At 43.5% G+C, this 12,364-nt stretch overlaps 3 protein-coding genes across 5 annotated transcripts; 1 reads left to right on the plus strand and 2 right to left on the minus strand.

Annotated features, from left to right (window-relative positions):
- Nucleotides 1-237: 237 nt before the first annotated feature.
- On the minus strand, nt 238-2,509 carry ndufb5 (NADH:ubiquinone oxidoreductase subunit B5). Its single transcript, XM_084675778.1, has 6 exons — nt 2,329-2,509; nt 1,479-1,564; nt 1,247-1,313; nt 1,061-1,122; nt 748-854; nt 238-473 (listed from the first exon to the last, which is right to left on the minus strand). The coding sequence occupies exons 1-6, from the start codon at nt 2,492-2,494 to the stop codon at nt 353-355; spliced, it is 609 nt and encodes a 202-aa protein (XP_084531904.1). The 5' UTR covers nt 2,495-2,509; the 3' UTR covers nt 238-352.
- A 182-nt stretch (nt 2,510-2,691) lies between these two features.
- mrpl47 (mitochondrial ribosomal protein L47) lies at nt 2,692-5,002 on the plus strand. The gene is made up of 7 exons (XM_084675779.1): nt 2,692-2,832; nt 2,950-3,086; nt 3,186-3,246; nt 3,363-3,459; nt 3,709-3,839; nt 4,171-4,266; nt 4,627-5,002. Exons 1-7 carry the CDS (start codon nt 2,702-2,704, stop codon nt 4,733-4,735), a joined length of 762 nt encoding a protein of 253 aa, XP_084531905.1. The 5' UTR covers nt 2,692-2,701; the 3' UTR covers nt 4,736-5,002.
- Nucleotides 5,003-5,023: 21 nt separating this feature from the next.
- Nucleotides 5,024-11,945, minus strand: actl6a (actin-like 6A). Of its 3 annotated transcripts, XM_084675776.1 has the most exons (15): nt 11,927-11,945; nt 11,764-11,839; nt 11,163-11,239; nt 10,479-10,653; nt 9,544-9,644; nt 9,075-9,172; nt 8,849-8,943; nt 7,906-8,027; nt 7,059-7,148; nt 6,713-6,774; nt 6,501-6,615; nt 6,275-6,355; nt 5,990-6,085; nt 5,731-5,817; nt 5,024-5,581 (listed from the first exon to the last, which is right to left on the minus strand). In XM_084675776.1, the coding sequence occupies exons 2-15, from the start codon at nt 11,786-11,788 to the stop codon at nt 5,501-5,503; spliced, it is 1,305 nt and encodes a 434-aa protein (XP_084531902.1). In that variant the 5' UTR covers nt 11,789-11,839; nt 11,927-11,945; the 3' UTR covers nt 5,024-5,500. The 3 variants fall into 3 exon arrangements, with proteins under 3 accessions (XP_084531902.1, XP_084531903.1, XP_084531900.1); XM_084675777.1 differs by lacking the exon at nt 11,927-11,945 and having other exon boundaries at nt 7,921-8,027; nt 11,764-11,920; XM_084675774.1 differs by lacking the exon at nt 11,927-11,945 and having other exon boundaries at nt 11,764-11,920.
- Between the last annotated feature and the right edge of the window lie 419 nt (nt 11,946-12,364).

A 12,364-nucleotide genomic window follows, 5' to 3' on the forward strand; every position in this document is an offset into this window, starting at 1 on the left:
CTGTCATAATTGAAGATGCCTCAATGAAATGAGTTAAATAACAATTACATAAAAGTAAACCATTAATTTTCCTAAATTCCATTTAATTGAAAATATACCTCCAAACTCTTACATCAAATTAAGGTTGTGTCTACTCAGCACTGCCCTCATGTGGAAATGTACGTGTGTACGAGGCAACCTTGATGAAACAAAGATGACTCAAATATTATTGTGAAGCTCATGACAAAGTAAAAACAATTCAGTTATATATACTTTATTAAAGCAATGAGGAAAAATACACACACAGTGGCATTCATCACTGTATAACGCTAACAGATGGGACTTGATACAGTAGGTGATTGGACTGGATGGTTTAGTTGTCAGGTGTTGACTTGATGCTGTTGTCAATCAGATTCTTGTCAAGGGTCTGCATATGGAACCAGGGTCCATCTCCCTTCTCTCTCATGTGTTTACGCACCTCCAGCTCTGTACGTCTGAAAGAAGAAAAGAAAAAAAACAACACAGAATGAAGAAAGCATCTTAATTAAGTCTAGTGCCATTGTAACACTTGCTGTCTTCATTAACTCTTTTAAGTTGACCCTACGACAAATACAAGTACGTAGGAGAATGCGATATATTTCGCAATATGTGGCATTTATCATACTGTGCCCCGATGCTTGTTTTTTTTTTTAAGCGCTTGCTGGGGTGCCTCTACAGTTCATTGCTTATGAGACAATGAATCGATTATAGAGTCAGGCTGTCGCTCACCTCAGCTGGCCCTTCTCCTGTTCAATCTGGATTAGAGCCATCATTTTCTCATAGTCTTTTGCCGGGGAGTCATAGAAGGTCCGTGAAATCCACCTGGTGATGGGGTGCTGCAGAGAAACACACAGTGACGAGGTCCCCATCAACCTCAAGAAGCTCGTTCTCGTGACAACATGTTTAGCAATGAGCATGTTCATTAATTGTCCAATCAAAATCATCCAATTCTTAACTGACACACAAAGTCACAATCAAACAGGGCATTTCATGTGCTTGTCTTAAGGTGAAGGTGTGTTAGTTGTGGTAGCGAGGCCACTACCTTGTAATACTCCCAATATTCAGGTTCATAGCCCTCTGGAATCTCAGCCAGCTCAGCCTCACCTAAAACACAATCAAGTTATTTTCGTATGTTCAAAATAATGTTGACATGACCAAGATCAAACGAGTGTACCATACTGAAATCAAACATTTTATCAATAGTTAGAAACAAATCAATGAGACTTACCAACAAACACATTCACAGATGTGACAATGATAACCATTGGAATTCCAGTCAGCAAGATGTAGAATTGCTAAAAGAAGAAAACTTATGTTAAAAGGACTTCTGATGTGTACCTGTCGTAAGTTCTGAAACTGCAGTTGTCTTGCCATCAAAACGGCAGACGCGTATGTCAATGTAAAAATAACCGTAACAGAATAAAAAATTAAAAAAAACTTTTATCCTATCAAACACTTACCAATAGACGCAGAAACCTCCTGTCATAAAATTCGGTGGGTTTGATGATGAACATCTGCTTTCCATGGCCTCCCCAGCGAATTGCCACTTAAAATTCAAAAAGGATAAGGTGATCAGCAAAACACTACAACACATACTGAACCCCAAATTGTGACTTGTACTGCCAGTAAAACCATCTTGTATTTTTAAACTGTGTTACTTGATAATGGTAACCTGTTATTTTTGATTTCCTATTCCCTGTTCTTGCCTGCTGCAACGCTGCAATTTCTGCTTGAGGATTAAGTACCTACTGCTAAAACAGTGCCACAGTCAACAAACACAGTATTGGCAAGTGTAGGCTACTACACTTATGACTGCTTAAAAACAAAGCTGACCCATTACAACAAAGCAAAAGGTGGTTTTCAATTATATAAGTGAGCAAAGCGAACACATTATAACTATACAGAAATATAGATAGTGATATACAATACAACGCCAATCAACAACAACTGCATGTGTTGTCAGGTAGCTACTAACAGATTCACCTTTTTGACTCGTCTTGACTTAGTTGATGGTGTTGTGTTGGTCAATTTCTCAAACAGTACTACTACTTGCTAATCGCAAGAATGGACATGAGATGGGTGCATTACATATTATGTAACTGTCACTAGTTGTGATTGCTAGCTAGTTAGCAGTGTTGATAGAAATCTAGATGAGGACGTTGGCTTCTCAACCTCCCCTTGGACGTTAGTTAGCCTAGCTAGCTAGCTTGCTAGCCATGGCTAACGAGGCTTAGCCACAAGGTCACAGCAGGATATAGGCATTCTTATGAAAATACAAATCAATTGGTGAACTCCTAATAAACCTTTTACCTTTATCTGTGCGTGGGATTGTCCTTGTGAGCAAATTAGCCGCAGTATTTCCTGATTTTAAAGGATTTAGTCTGGCTGCAAACGCAGCAGCAGACCGGAGAACGCTCATGCCTACCATCACTACTGAGGGCACATAGTCTTGGAACTTGAGTTCTCTTTGGTCCATGGATATTTGACGTTGAAGTCAGCCATGTTTACTAAGGGAAAAAATATATACAATCCTTACAATTTTCTTTTGTTGGTTCCAATAATGTTGTTGTTGTTGTTAATAAAAATAAAACAATTCCCAGGGTACAGCAGGCATTTAAAATTTATTTAATGTAATTTTATTTCTCACTTTTTTAATGCATGCTGGGTAAATTCAATAGGAAAGATGGCGGCGACCTCAGCAGGACGCGTTTTGACACTTTGCAAACAGTTTCAAAACGCAATCAGAATATCTACTTCTATATCACCTCAACAAGCCACTTTCAATTTGTCAAAATCACAGTCTAATCTACCCAGGTAAGAACAAACATAAAAACGTAACTTAGGCTATGTCTAATTTGCGTGGCTAACGTGAAGAGGCAGCAGGCTTCCACTAGTTTGGCCAGTCTTCAAAAATAATAATTATTTTTTCAGGCAAGCAGCCTCACTTGTGGGCTTACCATGGCACAACCGAGGTCAGTGTCGACCCCTGCACACTACTGTCAGCAGAAGAGGGCTGGATGAGTTCTTCGACCTACCCGAGAACTGGGGACAATCCACGGTGAAGTCTGGTAAGCATTGCTTTTGAACCAAATGTTACCAGGATGGAGGATTCCATTGTACCCATCCTACGCTTACTTTAGATTTGTTGTATGTTGTATTGATACCAGGTGCTCCATGGACAGCAAAGCATCTGAGGGCAAAAAGTAACGAAGACCTACACAAACTATGGTAGGGAATGATAGGGTCACACTATGAACTACAGAAAAGGCATTGATGCCCTCACGGGAATGTGCATATACTAGGCCACGTTCATTGAAATAATGGAACATCATCTGCTGTTTCAGGTATGTACTCCTGAAAGAGAAGAACATGTTGCTTACCGTTGAACAGGAGTCGAAACGACAGTGCATGCAGATGCCAAGCCCTGAACGTCTAAAAAAGGTACACGCCAAAGCTTCCTCACATTAAACATCACAGGACATAGTAGCAGGATACCTTACATTGTCATTTAGCATACGCTCTTATTCAGAGCGACTTACACTAAGTACAGGGACATTCCCCCGAGGCAAGTAGGGTGAAGTGCCTTGCCCAACCTTCTGATTACTAGACCGATGCCCTAACCGCTCAGCCACCCGACTCTCCCTCACCTACCTCACGCCTACCTTCAATCAGCCGAACTCTCGTCTCCAGGTGGAGAGGTCTATGAAGCGACTGGACACGGTGGTGAAGGAGAGGGAAGATGCTTTGCGCATGCTGCAGACAGGGCAGGAGAGAGCCAGACCTGGAGCTTGGAGGAAGTCACTCTTTGGACATGTTTACTGGTGAGTACAGACCAACAACACTACACAACCTGTTGGTTGAATTACCTCAACTTCCTCTTGCGTTGACCAACTACAAAAACGAAGAAAAAAAACCACTGGGTATCTTTAAGTGGCGTAAAAAGATGAAGCAGTGTTTTATGTGAGGTGGCCACATAAGTCAGAGGTCCCAATATCAAACTCAGTAAAGGACAGCCATAGGTGCGAGTAATGCAGTGACATGACGCATCAGGTCAATCAGTCTTTTGGATACCACCCATCTGTAATTCAAACATTGCATTCCAAGTAGCTTAACCGCAAGTGGTGCTGTTTTTCTGCTTGTGGCTCCATCCAGGTACCGATTCAAAGAGCATGCCATTCCCTGGTATATGAACAAGAGGTACAAGCGAAAACGTTTCTACACACCTAGATTTGTTCTTCCCCATATAAGGTAAGAAAAGAAACCGATGCATCACATTCATTTCAATCTCTCTCAATGTGTGTGTGTGTGTATAAATATATACACATTTAGCACACCCTCTTATCCAGAGCGACTTACAGTAAGTACAGGGACATTCTCCCTGAGGCAAGTAGGTTGACGTGCCTTGCCCAAGGACACAACATAATTTTTGCACGGCCCGGGAATCGAACAGGCAACCTTCAGAATACTAGCCTGATTCCCTAACCGCTCAGCCACCTGACTCCCTATTTACACGTTTTAAGCACTTTAGATGCCATTGTCACCACACAAGTAGCTGCCGACTTTGCACCGAGTCAAGCTGGATAAGTAAGGTATCCTCTTTTCTTTTAGGCTCCGTATTGAGAAACACCTCCGAGCCAGGGTGAGGAAGGCCAACACCGAGATGAAGAAGCAAGCCAAGCTCCGGGAGAAGTTCCCCCCGATGAAGGCCCAGTCGTGAGACGGTGGAAACATGACCCCCCCCCTCGGTCTTTTGCTATCAAAACCAGTAAAAATGTATACCTTGTTATTTATGTCAACGCTTGACATTTGTTTTCACGATGTGTCGTAATGCTCTAACTACTCAAGTTACTTTATTGCTGCACAGATGTTGATGAATTTTAAGATTGATCATATGTACCGTTTGCTCATGTTTTGTTTTGTGGTATGTGTTTTTCTGTATGACGTCATTGTAATGGGTTTTCACATTAAACAATTTAAAACATCACCAGTCTTGACATTTAGGACATCATTTAACAAAAGGGAACTTTATTTTCAAAAGACAGCAAATACCCAATGATATCAACACGTGAAATTAAATACAGACAATATTTAAGTGAGTCCTTCTCACTTAGTGAATTACTGCTCATTCACTGAGTATAAAAAAAAGATAATTTGCCCAAATTGACACACTGCCTATCATTGTGTAACCTGACAATGAGCTTGATATCAAAACACTTACTGACAACATGGAGATACAATTTCCTTTCTGTTCATAGCTATAGGGAATGCTATGAGATCTGGATTCATAATGGTGAGTTAGATGGTAAGTTAAAGTCAACGATCTCTACTTAGTCATATGAGACGGACAAGACCGTCGTTATACAAAAAAAAACGCTATAAAAACATTGACTGTACTTCGTTGTTCCTGAGTCCCAGCTAAAACGTCTCACGAGAATGCGTTTGTGTCTGTGGGTTATGGAGGCAGACCTGTTTCGGTGGTCCATCAAGGGCACTTCCTGTCTACGCACTGCTTCCCGCCCTCTTCGTACTCTTGTTTGGAGATCCACATTTGCTGGAAGGTTCCCTGACAGACAAAAGACAACTTTAAATAATCGTCGCTTTTTTTCCCCCAAACTGTAACCTGCGATTGTGTATTTGATGGAAGAAGGCATGTCTGACAAGTCAAACTGCTGTTTCTATACAGTTGGCGTGACGGTGCTGTGGCCCACTCACTAGCGATGCTAGGATGGAGCCTCCTATCCAGGCACTGAACCTGCGCTCCACAGTCGTGTTGTTGGCGATCAGCTTTAGCCTCATGCTCTGGAAATGACAAAAGGGAGACATGTTGGGAAAAAAAACTGCCGCCGTAGGGACAGTAACATCTACAGAACTTTCCAAGTGCCACAAATGTGTTCATGGACTACGTTTGTGCTCTTCAGAAATGAGGTTAGCATGTCGTCTCCTTGAGATAGGGGGTCTATATGTCACTCACAGGAGGGGTCTTCTGGGAGAGCTCTCTGTTGAGTCGGTCGGTGAAGCCCTGGATCAGCGTGTTTCCTCCAGTGACCACCACACTGCCATACAGACCCTGGAAGAAAAGGAAACGAATCAGTAGAATTCCTGTGGAAAGTCAAAACGAATACAGGCAGTGTGTATATATATATAAATTTTGGGGGGGGAATGACATCCATTGTGTATTCTCTTCATTGCAGAATGACGTCATTCGTTTGTTTGTCTGGGGTTTTCGTGAAGTTGTCGGGCAACTATTGGCACTCACCGGCCGAATGTCGATGTCGCACATGCCCACGCTGGTGGTGACCACGTGACCTACCCCTAGCATGGTGTTGCCTGACAAGCCCTGCGAAGCATCGAAACAACACCGAGTTTTGAAAACAGCATTTTGTTTCAGTACCATGGGGGAAAAACAAAACTAATCCAATGTTATTGCCAAAAATCTAATAACACCCTCAAATGATTTGCAAATACTTATGCTGATTTCCCACCTTGGCATTGGAGGGATCGAAGAGACCCTCTGGAATCTTCAGTCTTTCTGCCCCAAAGTCACAGTTGTAGCCGTTGGGTAGTTCGTAATGAACTGTGGGCATCTGGGCTGCCACTCTGTGAAGGGAGACAGATTACCACCGTGATGGAGCTTCACCATGGCACAGCCGGCACTGTGAAATTGACTGCCGGCCATGGAGAGGACGGGACTTACTGTTCGTCGTAGGGGGAGTCCGACACCTGCAGCACAGAAGCTTGGAAGTCCTGGATCACCGTCTTTGGAACGGAGAAAAACCAAGCTCTATTTTCAAATCAAAGGCAATGCGCTCGACTAAAAACCATCAACACAGCGATCCCCTCCCTATGCTAGGAGCAACCACGCCTGCAGTCCGGCATCTTCCGGATGTTAGCCGGCAGCCTTCCGCAAGACAAACAGGTGACAGGCCCCCTTCCCTTTGAGCCACTCGGCCGGAGCTAGAACGGTGACAAAGCGCCGGCCGCGGGACACAGTCGACATCTGGCTGCGGAAAAGATCTGGATCGAGGGCGTGGCTCGCTTACGTTGCACATGTAGTTGTGCCAGGAGCGGGTGACTTGAGGCAGCTTCTCCTTCTTCTTCCAGCTGGCCGGGGAGCCCTCGCGGACCGCATCCTGAAAGTACACACACACAGTCAGGCAGTGGGGCTGTCGAGATGAGGGATGGTGTGTTCGTGTGTGATGGAGGAGGGGGGGGTGGGGGGGAGCCCACATGTAGACCGACGGTCGATGGGAGGCATGAGGAAAGTGGGCCAGCATGTCATGCTGTAGTCGTAAACGTGAGGCATGAATGATGATGTATGAAATGTTTTTATTTTTTTGTCGTCATAGTCTTCCATGCAGGCATATAGTACACCTATGCCTTTTAGATGCAGTAAAATGCCACGATATCATAAAATAAGTTTATTGTTTTTTTTCTTTTATACTTCAATTGTGAGTAATCATAAATTAGTTGGTTTAATTCATTTGAAATCAACCATGGTCAATAATGCTCATAAAAAGCAGCCTATTAAAACAGCCAGCCTCAAGTTGATGCTCATGCAAGCACATAGCAAACATATTTACAGTATCATTTGTGATCCTCGTTCTCAAACATCAACATCAATGCATGCACTTTCTTTTTTCAAAACATCAATACCATACACATATGCAATAATAAACACGACTTATTTGTAAGCAATGGCTGTGCCCAAACGTGGTATAACTGACATGCAATGGGTGCACACGACAGGACTACACACAACAGGACCGTGTTGATGATGAGACACATTTTAAAATGTCTGTAAATTGTACTTACAACGCCCCACCACCGTTATAATAGCACCAAAGTAAATGAGATGTGGCATCTCTGAAATGAATGGTTTTGACTTACTTTAGCAGGTCTCACCTTTGATGCAATCATGTAAGGAGGGACTATTTCAACATTCAACTCTTGAAATAGCTCTCTACATTGCATACTCATAAAATCCCCGGCCAAGGGAGACTTAACGATTCCTGTAAAACAAGAAGAAAACAGACTCGGCTTTAGAAGTAGAAACACACAAAGAGAATTCAGTCTGTTTGGACAATTGAGCCATGCGTTACAAAAGATCAAACCCTTCCAACTGTGTTTGATATAGGCATATTCATTCAAATGTTCTGAACCAACTTTTTTTTCTCCCATGATTAATGTGTGTGCAATACTTTGGCATGTACAAAATGTGTAGACAAGTAGCTTTAAACAATATCAACCTATAAATGGGGGTGGAAAAAATGTTCAACCCTTCAGAATCAAATCACCTTGGCAGACAATGATACAAGCTTAAAGAATCAAGCAGGATTCAGTTGTCCTTAATGACCTCAATACGATACACTCTTTCAAACGACCGTACCCCCCCCATATCATATCAACTAAAAAGGCTCCATTGATTTCCTGGCGTTTCTCGTCCCTATTTATGTGCCTGTTTGGTTTCCGGTGCGGTTCCTCGGGTGTTGTTTCAGTGCGTCTCCTTCTCGAATGGCCTCACTCCAGAAAGACTAGACCTTGAGGTTGTGCCAAAATGGCTGCCATTTCCTCCAAATATTTGTCTTGAATGTAAGGGGATGATTCAGAAGTTGATAAAATGTCAAACCATGATACTATGTCTTGCTATTCCTTCCTCCTTGCGGTGTTTCCAAAGGGGGATTCGGTTTGCCGAGGGGAGGGGTGAGCGTGGCACCAGCCCTTTTCCAGCTTTTAAAATCAAACTTTGGCGTGGGCCAACATTATTGAACGTCTTCAATTTCAAAAAAGGATGAACTGAATTGTGGGGGGAAAGAAAGAGGCGGGCCTTCACCTTGCTGCAGGACGTAACCATCATGCACCGGAATGGCTGTCGTGTGCGTGGCTCCGCTGTCGAGCACCAACCCTGTGGACCGCCCGTTGGCAAAGCTGGACAACCCGAGAGTTAAAGGAGATAGAGGATAGGGTTTAAATCGCATCACGCGTCTTTCTATCTACATGACCAACAGCGGCCCTGTCGTGAGAGAACACCTGTGGGTCCAGTGTGGGTCAAAGGATACGAGGACAACACCGCTGTTTTGCACAGGAAGAAGGCCGGGATGTTGTAATGCTCAAACATCAGCTCTGTTAGCTTCTCACGCTTTGCTCGTGTGTTCCACTGCCCAAGACAGGAGAAAAGCAGATATGAAGCATACATTTTCAAAGCCAAAACACAGCACACTGACCCCTGTAGCTCAACAGCTACAAATGTATCCACAACTAAATGACAGTTCACATAGGCCTTGGCATAACTCAGGACTGAAATGTTGACGATATCCAGCCAATTTTCATGATGCTTTGTAGATTGAATATTAAATTAATGAATGAATATTTATTTTGAATACATAGAAATATTTAAAGTATTTAGTGATTTTAATGATTTGATAACCATGGTGTCGTTATAAGCACATAAAAGTAAAACTAATATCCCCCTAGATATTCATTTGATGTTCAGCGTCTACAAATGCCTGCCTAAAGAGACAAACTCACCGATGCTTCTGACATGAGAACCGGATGCAGACTGGGTTCAGACTTGAAGTGCATCTTGTAGGTGTGGTCGAGAATGGCCTGGAAGCTGTCCCAGTCCTCAACTGGAAAGAGATGGGGGAGACGCACAAATCAGCTATAGGGGTTTATACAGACTCATAGAATGGTGTACAATACAGTGAGAAAATGTATAGGCACCACATAAGAGATACTGATCCACAGTGGCATGTTTCTGAGCAGTCAGCAAACCTACTAGGTATGCTCCACACTCCAAATCCTCCTACAATCGAACGCTAACCCCCCCCCCCCCCCCTCTCTCTCTCTCTCTCTTGTTGCTGGGTCAGGGAGGAGAAAATAGATGGACGAGCTTTGATAATTTGAGCAAATGGGTAAATGTACCAGGTCAGTCCCCTAAGGGGGCCTCGGCTCCCACAATGCAGTTATGCCGCAATTAAGATTGGTGTCACAGTTTCTCTCCTCTAAATAGCCCAACTCCCCTGAACTGATTTCACATGAGCATCAGCCAGGTCGCCGAGCAGGCATACTTTCACCATACAACGGCACCAGCAAGCAAGCTGGTAAGATTTCCCAGCATGTGCAGCGCTTCACCGTGAAATGCACGGTGGGACAAGGACAAGTGTTTGTTTACATGGGCCGCATGCGTCAACAAAACTTCAGCACCATGGACAGTTCTGAGGAAACGCGCTCATCAATACGCCTTCACCTGACCCCAAACCGATGACCCGGTCTGTAAAGAAACCACTAACGATGACGAACTAAATCATAAAAAAAAAAAAAAGGTCTAAAAGCACACAGCTGGCCTCCCATTCAGCATCCACTTCCCCCTCCGCTCATCCGAACGACGGCACGCCAGCGCAGCCGTAACAGACAACGCGTCCAGGATCGGGTGCCGCGGGGGGTGGGCGGGCCGGACTCACTCATGCCGTTCTTGAGGGGGGACATGACCTCCATGTTCTCCCGGGCCACCCTCAGCTGGTTGGTGTCGATGTAGTAGGTGGTGCCGCTCTGCTTGCCCTTGTCACCGTCCGTCTCCATCGGCGTGCTGCCATCCTCCCGGTCCAGGGTCACGCCAATCACCGTGGGGAAGTCTGCCTGACCACACACACACGCACACGCACACACACACACACACACACACAACAGTGTCACAGTGACGGCCGCTGTCTTTTCAATGGCACGCTTGTGAAAATGCCCATGGCCGTCGCGCGTCATTCTGTCGACAGTGAGCACATTGAGCACGGCGTGATGCGTTTATGTAAAAGTCTTCGGGCGGGATGAAGCGTCGCTGAATGCTGTTACGAATGCATTGCGGTTGAACACACATTAACAGACTGACCGAGGAGCGATCTGAATATATCAGAATATGATGGATGACTGGCACGGACACAATGTCTTACTGACACTTGACCATTTATTTGTTCTAAATGAGGTATGATTGAAGCAAGTGAGATGGGTGCCCAAGTTCGGACTAAATTCATGTTGACAGTCTCAAGTGTAACAGACCTCCTTTTCCGACATTGCAATAACCTTGACAAGAAAATGAATATTCAAATGAGGATGATATAGTCAAGTTAATCAGGTCATCCGACTGTTCCACTTACCTTGGGACAATCTTCTCCAGCATAGCCAGCCCTCACTGAATACGAACCAATATCAAACACCAAGGCTCCAACCTCATCTGCAGAATACATCACAGTTTTACTACCGTTGTAGACAAAAACAATGTTTTCATTCTAATAAACTAACAAGTTAGTTTGCAAGTTAACTGGCTCATTGATATGGCAAAAACAAGAAAATTCTTGTTTTTGATATACTGTAAACTTCATGTTTTTATGTAAAACATGAAATGAATGACCCTAGTATGTGCTAGGATATTTGATTCATTCATTCCAGCTAACTAGATAGTTGCTAACATGTGATAGTTATGTGATGATATTAGCTTCTTTAACTGGACTACACCCATGTAAATAGTAATTTTGTGGCCTTTTATTACTTCTCAAACTATTACAGATAATAAATTGTGCAGTGTGTATAATTTATAACTGGATGTGGCTCTATCTAGAATAATGTCCAGACATTTCAGCTAGCTGGCAAGCTACCCGTTAGCTAGCTAACGCTAGCTTGGTTGCAGAAATGCAGAGCTTTCAGCGAAACAACGTGGCAGGTTTTTTCACAAAATGTTGTCCTGAAGATAACACTCACCGCCTCCATACACTCCACCACTCATCCTCTCTAATGATGAATGATCACAAATGTCCCGATCTAGAAAAATACAAAACTAGAAACACAGAGTCACTAGCTAAACGTTTGGTCACAACAAAAGAAATTCGCTAATTTCGTGCAACCTAACGAGGCGCCATGCTACCTTGAGAGGACTATCCAATCAATGTGAACAATGGGTTCGTCACATCCGCTTCCAACCATGACGTTAACGTCAAGTTACTGTGAGAAAGCAAGCCTATTGCGCTCAGAGCGAGTAAACTGATCAACAACAAAATGTGGTGCAATAAATGTGAATGTCTTTTAAGTTAATAACCTTCATATGAGAATCAAGCATTATCACGGTGCACAGCAGCTATCAGACACTATACAACAACACTGTCCAATAACTGTTTTATGATGCTGTAACAATTTATATTGTGTATGTTTAGGGATGATGTATGTTTAGATTGTTTATGTTAAGCAATGAACTCAGACCTTAGTAACTAAGGTACTACCCGTCCCTTCCATAACCAGGTCAGTAAATTGATGCAGACGTGTACTAGCATACCTTTATAAATAGCCACAATCAAGATCCATATCC

Source organism: Hypomesus nipponensis, chromosome 16, assembly GCF_054491055.1.
Source record: "Hypomesus nipponensis isolate SF chromosome 16, ASM5449105v1, whole genome shotgun sequence".
In the NCBI taxonomy this organism is placed as follows: domain Eukaryota; kingdom Metazoa; phylum Chordata; class Actinopteri; order Osmeriformes; family Osmeridae; genus Hypomesus; species Hypomesus nipponensis.

Bases quoted from the DNA above. Each gene is read 5' to 3' on its own strand.
- actl6a (XM_084675776.1), bottom strand. From the start codon at position 11,788: ATGAGTGGTGGAGTGTATGGAGGCG. The intron at 8,944-9,074 runs GTATCCTTTGAC...CGGGTTGTCCAG, and splicing joins AAAACAGCGGTGTTGTCCTC to CTTTGCCAACGGGCGGTCCA. The intron at 6,775-7,058 runs GTAAGCGAGCCA...TCCGTTCCAAAG, and splicing joins GGCACAACTACATGTGCAAC to ACGGTGATCCAGGACTTCCA.
- mrpl47 (XM_084675779.1), top strand. From the start codon at position 2,702: ATGGCGGCGACCTCAGCAGGACGCGTTTTGACACTTTGCAAACAGTTT. The intron at 3,247-3,362 runs GTAGGGAATGAT...CTGCTGTTTCAG, and splicing joins GAAGACCTACACAAACTATG to GTATGTACTCCTGAAAGAGA. The intron at 3,460-3,708 runs GTACACGCCAAA...TCTCGTCTCCAG, and splicing joins GCCCTGAACGTCTAAAAAAG to GTGGAGAGGTCTATGAAGCG.
- ndufb5 (XM_084675778.1), bottom strand. From the start codon at position 2,494: ATGGACCAAAGAGAACTCAAGTTCCAAGACTATGTGCCCTCAGTAGTG. The intron at 1,565-2,328 runs GTAAAAGGTTTA...TTGAATTTTAAG, and splicing joins AATCCCACGCACAGATAAAG to TGGCAATTCGCTGGGGAGGC. The intron at 1,314-1,478 runs GTAAGTGTTTGA...TTCTTCTTTTAG, and splicing joins GGAGGTTTCTGCGTCTATTG to CAATTCTACATCTTGCTGAC.